The 8,563-nt window shown below is 43.3% G+C and overlaps 1 protein-coding gene across 1 annotated transcript in view; it reads left to right on the top strand.

Annotated features, from left to right (window-relative positions):
- Positions 1–6,499, top strand: part of LOC108228285 (rho-related GTP-binding protein RhoQ) — a 10,063-nt gene extending 3,564 nt beyond the window's left edge. The window contains exons 3-5 of the mRNA XM_037973534.1: positions 837–1,001; positions 2,772–2,867; positions 3,662–6,499. Of these exons, the coding sequence (XP_037829462.1) occupies positions 837–1,001; positions 2,772–2,867; positions 3,662–3,823 (423 nt within the window). The 3' untranslated portion in view covers positions 3,824–6,499. The remainder of the gene's footprint in view (positions 1–836; positions 1,002–2,771; positions 2,868–3,661) is intronic.
- The last annotated feature ends 2,064 nt before the right edge of the window (positions 6,500–8,563 follow it).

An 8,563-nucleotide genomic window follows, 5' to 3' on the forward strand; every position in this document is an offset into this window, starting at 1 on the left:
AAATAGCTGAAAAATTGTGGAAGGAGATAGGTGCCAAAAAACGTACGGAATAGTTAAAGAATAGATAATAATAGATAATAATAGATAATAAAGAGAAACAGGAAAACAATGGTGTGAATGCTTAAAAGCATTCACACAATAATAGATAATAGATAATAAAGAGAAACAGGAAAACAATGGTGTGAATGCTTAAAAGCATTCACACAATAAAACCAACCACACACGTGCCTGTAAACATTTACCTGGTGAGCAGCTGCAGGATCTGGGCGGCGGTGCTTTCTGTACTTTTTATCTGTTTGTGTGTTTGGAGCAGTAAAATGGTGCTGGTGGAACTAATATTAGGCTGTCCAACTCAAACCGACTCATTTCTGTTGAGGTTAGACTTAAAATACTGTGAATATTTTTAAATTTGTGCCTCCAGTCTGCATGCAGACACTTTGAATGTCTCAGGCAGATTCACTAAGATGGTGCAGCACCTCTTTTCTTCCCAACATTTCAATATTTGCTCCTCCTTAGTGCTCCTTCCTGTATTTCCCAGCTCAGTCACATCCAGTCAGTCCAACAGGACTGAGCAGTTTGTATTCTTTTAGAAGAGCGGCAGCTAATGATTAGTTTGGTTCTCATCTTCTGTCATGTTTTAAAGTTAAAACGTCAGATATTTTCTTTTGAGCATGACTTCTGTCACAACATCCTTCATCCTTTAACTCCACCACAGGCTGAGTAATCGACTCTTCCTGTTCAGCTCATCTTTGTAACGTTAATCACCTCTCAGATCTGAACTCCAGGTGAATCAAGTCTCCCAGAGCTCAGACGTTAACCGTTTGGTCTCGTCCCAGGAGGACTACGACCGCCTGAGGCCGTTGTCCTACCCGATGACCGACGTCTTCCTCATCTGCTTCTCTGTGGTCAACCCGGCGAGTTTCCAGAACGTGCGTGAGGAATGGGTTCCTGAGCTGCAGGAGTACGCTCCGACCGTCCCTTACCTGCTCATCGGCACACAGGTGAGTCCTGCTCATCTGCAGCAGCTAACGCGGACAGAAGCCTCACTGCCGGCGCTCTGATGGACTTCCTGTTCCTGTTTGTCATCAACGCCTTGGTTCGTGAAGCTTCCTGAACTCCATCTTTATGTTCTGGATGTAAAAACAAACTCTTTCCTGGAGTCGTTATCAGACTGCAGAGGCCGTAGAAACATACAGACGCAGGTAAATGAGTTAAAGAAAGAAACACAGAAACAACTTGAAACTGATAAAAGTAATAAAAAGTAAAAAATTTTCAGAGAATCAACAAATGTTCTGGTCCTGCTTTGCTGCGTCTGAATCTGAAACCTGAAGACTATCAAGGCTTTCTGGAGCCAGATGTCTCAGTCTCAGCTCACGGGTCCAACAGGATAATGACCCAAAACACCAAGAACGGGTCAGAACCAAACATTGGGCCGTTCTGAAGAGGCCTTCTGAGCCCTTCTGAGCCCTGATCTAAATCCTGCTGAACATCTGTGGAAGGAGCTGAAACATCTGGAGAAGGATTCAGACCTGAGACAGCTGGAGCAGCTCAGGAGGAGTGGACCGGGACACCTGGGGACACCGGTGGACACCTGGGGACACCGAAGGACACCGGAGGACACCGGTTGACACCGGTGGACACCTGTGGACACCTGAGGACAGATGCAGAAGTCTCAGAGGGACAGAAATCACCTGATTGACTCAAATCCTAAAGCTCAGGTACCGTCCTGTTAGTCGAGGCCAGTTTCATCAGTTTGTTTTTTTAAATAATTCTGTTGAACCAAAATTCAAAAACAACTGATTTTAATTAGTTGGTTTTTAGTAATTTTTAAATATTTTTGTTACTTTTAACAGTTTCAAGTTATTTCAGTGACCTTTTTATTTTTTTCTGTCTTTAACAAAAGAACAGCTAAATAAATACAAACCAGTTTCTCTTCTTCTGTTTTGTTTTGGGTAAAGTCCTCCTGAACGTTTGTGGAACAGATTTATTACCATCAGTAAGACGGACTCGTCCTTAGAGGAGATTATTGACTCTGAAGAAGTCCTCAGTGATGAGCCTTTAGGACCAACAGCCGCTCTTTAAGCTCCTGTTTGGGCTGATCTATAAGTTCTTGTTTTGTTTTGGTGCAGAGTGCTTTAGATCACTCCTGTTTGTGTTGTGACTGGTTCCAACATCTAACATCTCCTTGTCTGGCTGCACACAGCGGATCCCGGCATCAGATATAAAATCTGGTCTTTTGGACCAATAGAAATCCTACCGTATGTCTGCTGTAGAAGCTCTGCACACTGATGCCGGATCAGATGAAGTGAGCTTTAGAACCCACAGGTTTGTGGGGATTTTATGTCTTGTTTCCTGGAAGCTGAACGGCAGCAGCTGAAGGCCCAGGTCAAGAGGAGGGAGTGGGTGTCTGAGTTATCTGCTGATGCTTTCTGCTCTGTCGTCGTTCACTTTTTGTTTCGAGGCTGGCTTCAACATTGGATCCTAAGAAAAAGGAAAGGGTGATGAAGGTTGTTTGTCTGTGGCTGGTTGTTGTTACCGTTAAAGGAGAATGAGCAGAGCCTCAGGAGGTTTAAGGAGGAATGAGGAACCTTGTGGTTGCTCAACAACAGGAAGTGTGGGTCAATATGCCTCATTTCAGAATAAAACAACACTTTCAGTTCAACTGTTTAATGAAGCAAGAAATCCAAACAGTAACCTGGTTAACTAATCAAGCTGAACCCATCAGAGTTCTGTCGGCTTCTTTCAGAGGACGTGTCTCTAATCTTTTACAGATTGACCTCCGGGATGACCCAAAGACCATATCCAAACTGAATGACATGAAGGAGAAGCCCATCAGCCCGGAGCAGGGACAGAAACTGGCCAAAGAGGTTGGTCCACTCAGACAGACTCAGGCATCTGTCCCCCTCAGGATGAGACCAGGAGGACGTCCTGCAGAGTTCAGGGAGGGACAGAGAGACCACATGTGGTCTCCTGTCACACATAGAGCATAAAGACAAGCTCATCTTCTACAGCAGCCAAAATCAAACAATTTTTACCCCCTTAGGTTCTTTCTTTCATAGTCAGGATGATGTTACACAATCAGTCCAGGTTTTAAAGACCAGATGGAGGTTGTGTAAGAGGAACGCCTCCTGGATGGTGGTGACGTTCCTGCAGCAGAGATTGTGATTAGAAAGATGGCAGCTGGTCCTTCAGGGCTACAGACCAACCTAAAGGAGGTCAACCTGAGGCTTAACTTGCATCTTGGATCCTCAAAGTGGTCGTTTTGTTCAGTAAATAAAAATATAAGACCCCTCTGGCAACGATCTGAATACCAGTGGGGGGTGAATACTTTTGCTACCCACAGCATTTGTCTTGTATCTGTTCTGGTCTTTTGATTTGAAATAGTCAAATAGTTTATATTTCAGTGGCTTCATTTTTTTCTTATGTTAAATTTACCAACATTTTGTAGAAACGGAGCCATCAGAGCTGAAATCAGAGAAATATTTCCTCCTGCAGCAGCCAGCCACCTGCTTCTAATCCCTGGATTTGATGATTTGATTATTCTCACATATAATTAGATGTGATCTGTCACAGCAACAGGCTCAGTCAGTCTACAGGAGCTTCTTCCTCCTCTGTGAAGCCCACCTGAAACGTTCTGACGGTGTTCCTGTCTTCCCCTCAGATCGGAGCCTGTTGCTACGTGGAATGTTCTGCTCTGACCCAGAAGGGTCTGAAGACGGTGTTTGACGAGGCCATCATCGCCATTCTGGCTCCAAAGAGGAAGAAAGGGTCTCTGAAGAGGCGACTGGGGCCTCGCTGCATCAACTGCTGCCTGATCACGTGAAGCACGAAGCGTCGAGGTCCTTCAGTCATTAAACAACTTTCTCCTGCTGTTCCAGACTTTCCAGGTTTGAGGAAGCAGACTTTGTTTTTTAACCAAAGGAGCTCGAAGGCCGGTCATTCTCTTCTTCTTCAAGACTTTTGGCTCAAAAGTCCCTTCTTTTCCAAGCATTTTAGCCTTGTTTTTGTTTTGGTCGCTGTATGCTGTCGTATGGAAACAGAGAAGACAAAAAGACATTTCAGGTTTTAGAGAAAAGACGTGCAGATTCTATTTGTTGGTTCTGAAAGAAAGAGTGATGCTTTGCACATTTCTATCAGAGCTGTGAAGTGAAGAGAGAGAGCCGTTAATGAGACGTTAACGAGATGTTAATGAGCAATGAAAGTCTGTCTTCAGTGACTTTCTGCCACATTTGCATTTTCAGACACGTGGGTCCAGTTTAACGTCTTAAAAATGTGAAATCTGTGATGGCCTTTAAACGTCCCTGCAGTGGCGTCATGTGATGACCTGCAGATCAAACCACACTGACTGCTGCTTCTGTGGAGAGAAGAGCAGGAAGCTGTCCTGGACCTAAAACTGTAATGTTTTAAAGTTAGACGTGTTTTTTGCCTTAATGAAAGCACCAGTGTTCTGTAGTGTGGTATGATGATGGAGCTGAGATCTTTAACTGAGTTTATCAAACATTTTAATCTGTACTTTTCAGAGTTTAAGATGCTCTATCTATAAAATAGCTCTAAATAGGATCAATGCAAATCATATCAGTAGATGAATGACTTTCTATGATAAGATCCTTTCCTTATGTTCAGAAAGGCTGCAGAGAAGAGCCTGATTTTATTTAGAAATAAAGCTCTTTTTATGATTTCTGTTCATGTCCAAAGAATCCGAATGCACACGTTCGCCCCGGTGCTGTACCTGGAGCTCTCCGAGTGAAGCACAGTCGGTTTATTTTCCAGGACAACGCATTCCTGCTGCCGAAGCCTCTTCCTGCTCCAGAATCCACTGAGCGAAGCACAGAAGACGCACAGCCGTCAGTCAGACACCAAAAAACAGCACATCATCTCTGCACGAACAATCAGAGGAATTCAGCACGAAAACTCCCTGAAGCTTCTGCTGAGGCCAGATTAGCAGTAACTGAGTTAGTTTTCACTGATTACATCTTATATGCTGCTGTCACACTGTTTGGATTTTGCCTCGTATGTTGGCGTATTCTGAAATTATTCTTACATGGATCCAAATGTAAAGAAATTAAGCTTTTTGTTGTAAAAACTTCAATTTTGTGACAATAATGTTACTTTCCTGTTACGTGTGTTGGGTTGAAGGGTGGGAAAGTTACAGCGTTCTACGTGTTAGCATGGTGTACGCTACGTGTTAGCATGGTGTACGCTACGTGTTAGCATGGTGTACGCTACGTGTTAGCATGGTGTACGCTACGTGTTAGCATGGTGTATGCTATGTGTTAGCATGGTGTATGCTATGTGTTAGCATGTTGTCGTGGTGCAACAGTCCGGTTGTTTTTGTGGCGTTTTGTTCTGCAGCGTATCTGTGGCGTTCAGCAGCATCTTGTCTCAGTTCTTCTTCTGTCAGCATCGAGCCATGCTCTCAGCCACCATCTTCTGGCTCTTCCTCTTCCTAGCTGCTCTCTGTTGCTCTGCTCTGGCAGATCTCGCTCTGACAGTTTGTTTGTTGGTGTTCTTCTAACTCCACATATACTCCAACAACACAACGTGAACAGAGCAGCATGAACAACGTGCTGTTTCTGGGGAACATCTGCCAAGAACACAGCTCTAATGAGACGGAGAAGATGGTGTTTATGGGAGATAGATGCAACGTTTCAAAGTTTTCAACATGACCAATAAATCTGTGGAGACCTGCTGGAGGTCAGAGGGTCAGATATGGAAACAGATCTTAATACGCTGTAAAACATGAAGCAGATGTGTAAAAGTGTGACAGCAGTGTTTGCTGTTAGCGTTTAGCTTCTCAGTTCTTACATTTGATTAAAATATAGTTTATGAACTGAAAGGATTCTAACGTAACAAGAAACTCAGTATTTATCCACATATGAAATGTAAATAATGCTAATTGGAGAGAAACAAGGTAAAAGCATTTAATCCCAAGCTGAGGATTTCAGTGTAAGCCTTTTCTCTTCTGACTGTACTTTCTGTTACAGTTCTTGGTGCTATAATCTGCAGATATTCCTCCTCTCCTGAACACGCTCCAGATTTTACATCAGGCAGCAGAAGTGATTAAAACTCATTCTGTCCTAGCTCCAATGGATTATAAAATATGTCATGTTTATTGGAGTATTTTGAGTTTTATTTAACGTGTTTATCTTTGCCCGTCAGTTTATTACTGCTGATAACTTGACTGAACTTTTAATGCAAACCAAACATAAAACTTTGTTTTACTGCATCTTTTATTTAATCTTTAAACTTTAAACAGATATTAATCCAAGGTGCCAACTGTTGGTGTTAATGAGTTAAATCTGATGAATTAAAGCTTTAATGTTCAAGGTGCTCCTGCTCCTGTGTTGTACCTGTCACTGTAAGGTGAGCAGCCTCGTCTCAGACGGTTCTGTTGGGTTCTGTTTACTGATGGTCCAACCTCAGGATCCAGGACCGAAGTGCCAACGATGCTTTCTGTCATTCTTCTCAATAAATGTCTTTCCTGTGTTAACGGGTGTCAGATATGTTGTTAAATCAACTTTGTTCTGTTTTGTTTCCTCACAACATGGATATCAAAGGAAATTTAGGACATTTTTAAGATTATTTTTGCACCCTGCTGAATATGGTCTTCATAAATTGAGGCACTGCACTGTCCAGGTGTCCAGTCCAGGTCCTGCAGGTTTTAGATGTTTCTCTGCTCCCCAGCAGCTCCTCAGGTTCTTCAGCAGCCTGTTCATCACTCAGTCATTCAGCTCAGGTGAGTCAGTGCAGAGAAACACCTGAAACCTGCAGGATGGAGGTCCTCCAGGACCAGGACCTGGACCAGGACCAGGACCAGGACCAGGACCACTGACTCACTGCTGCAGATCAGGCTCCAGCTCCCCACCGCCCTCTGCAGGACACATCTGGGATTGCTGATGGATGTTAACAGTTCTTCAGACTCATCTGCCCACATCTGCTCACAAAACTAAACTGTCCTTAAGTTTTCCCTAAACTGGTATATGTAAACTTCTAAAAGGCTGATATTTATGGTACTCTTTGCTTCCTTGTGTTAATATAACCTGAAAATGTTTTCAAACTAAATCTTGCAGCAAAGCATTCATGCAGCTTTAATTACTAAATAAAAAAATACCAGAAGAAAGCAAGTCTAAAGAGAATTTATAAATTAAAGTTTTTTGTAAAGATTAATTTATCAGACTTCAGGATTTTTAGACACAAAGTAAAAGTGATGATAGTTGAGTTTGTTTCTGTCGTGCGACCACAAGATGACAACCAAGTTTTGAGCTGTTTCCTGCTTCTTGTTTCTGCAACACTTTAAACAGAATCCGAACCAGCAGCACCGAGACCTGAAAGATACAGATAAAAACAAGCAGGAAAATAATCTGAACTGAAAACTCTACATCCATATTCCTTTAAAACAGCAGAGACAAGAATTTATATCTACATGAACAGTTTAACTTGGTTTTAAATTTACTCTGATTACAGAATATTTCATTACTAATCATTTTGAAGCATCGGGGTTTTACACAAATGGACAGAAAACACATGTTCAGCATTTTAAAAGTGTTGAAATGATAAAATGAACAAAAAGAGTTTTGATTCTTCTTTAAATTAAAGAATCTTTCTTTCCTCCATGAACAGAGGATTTTCTCCCAGGTCTCCTCACACCTGAGAAACAAAACGTCCTGATTCATCGCGCCACCCTGCCATAAACCCAAACAGCAGAACGTCAGAGACACGTCTCTGTCTTTGAGTGGGAGGACAGAAGGGACTCCAGTCCAGCCTGGAGGACATGTCTCTGCGGGCTAAAGCCAGCTGGTCTTAGAAAATAAAGTCCTTCTCTAATCTAATGTGTCCTTAATTCAGAAATCTGTAAGCAAAACTTGTGACTGACTGCCAACTGTGTTTACCTCCGGAAACAGCTGAAGTGTCTCTGTTTACCTCCAGAAACAGCCGAAGTGTCTGATTGGTGACCCGCTGCCCTCAAAATCCAGCTGTGGGCCCTGACCCTCCAACTGCTCCTCATTTATCTGAACAGATAATCTGAGAACCTTTCTGGAGCTTGCACTGCATCACTTATGGACTTTAGAAATGTCCTGAATGGTAGTCATCTGTGAGACACTGAGCATGTGTGTAACCCTCTGTGCTTGGAGCTGGTGTGGGAGTTAGTGAGTCTCATTAATAACTGAATTTAAACTCTCTGATGTCCTGTTATGTATTTATTTATTTATTTGAAGCCTTGCATCAGTTCCTCAGCCTGGCTCTGGGGTTCCTCCAGCATCGCCTCACCTCCCCACGTTTCCATGTAGCTTCTAGCCTCGCCCCCTCTCCCATTCTCTCTGCTCATTGGCGGAGAGAGACGTCTGTCACACTGAGTCCCTTTCCACGTTTCCATGTAACCTTTTCCCGCCCCCTCTTCCATTCTCTCCGGTCATTGGCGGAGAGAGACGTCTGTCACACACAGGGCCTCTCCATGTTTCCGTGTAGCTTCTAGCTCCGCCCCTTCTCCCATTCTCTCCGGTCATTGGTGGTGAGAGACGTCTGTCACGTGGAATCGGCTCCTGGTCGTTCCCTATCCGCGTGC

Source organism: Kryptolebias marmoratus, linkage group LG22 (genome assembly GCF_001649575.2).
Source record: "Kryptolebias marmoratus isolate JLee-2015 linkage group LG22, ASM164957v2, whole genome shotgun sequence".
Classification (NCBI taxonomy): Eukaryota; Metazoa; Chordata; class Actinopteri; order Cyprinodontiformes; family Rivulidae; genus Kryptolebias; species Kryptolebias marmoratus.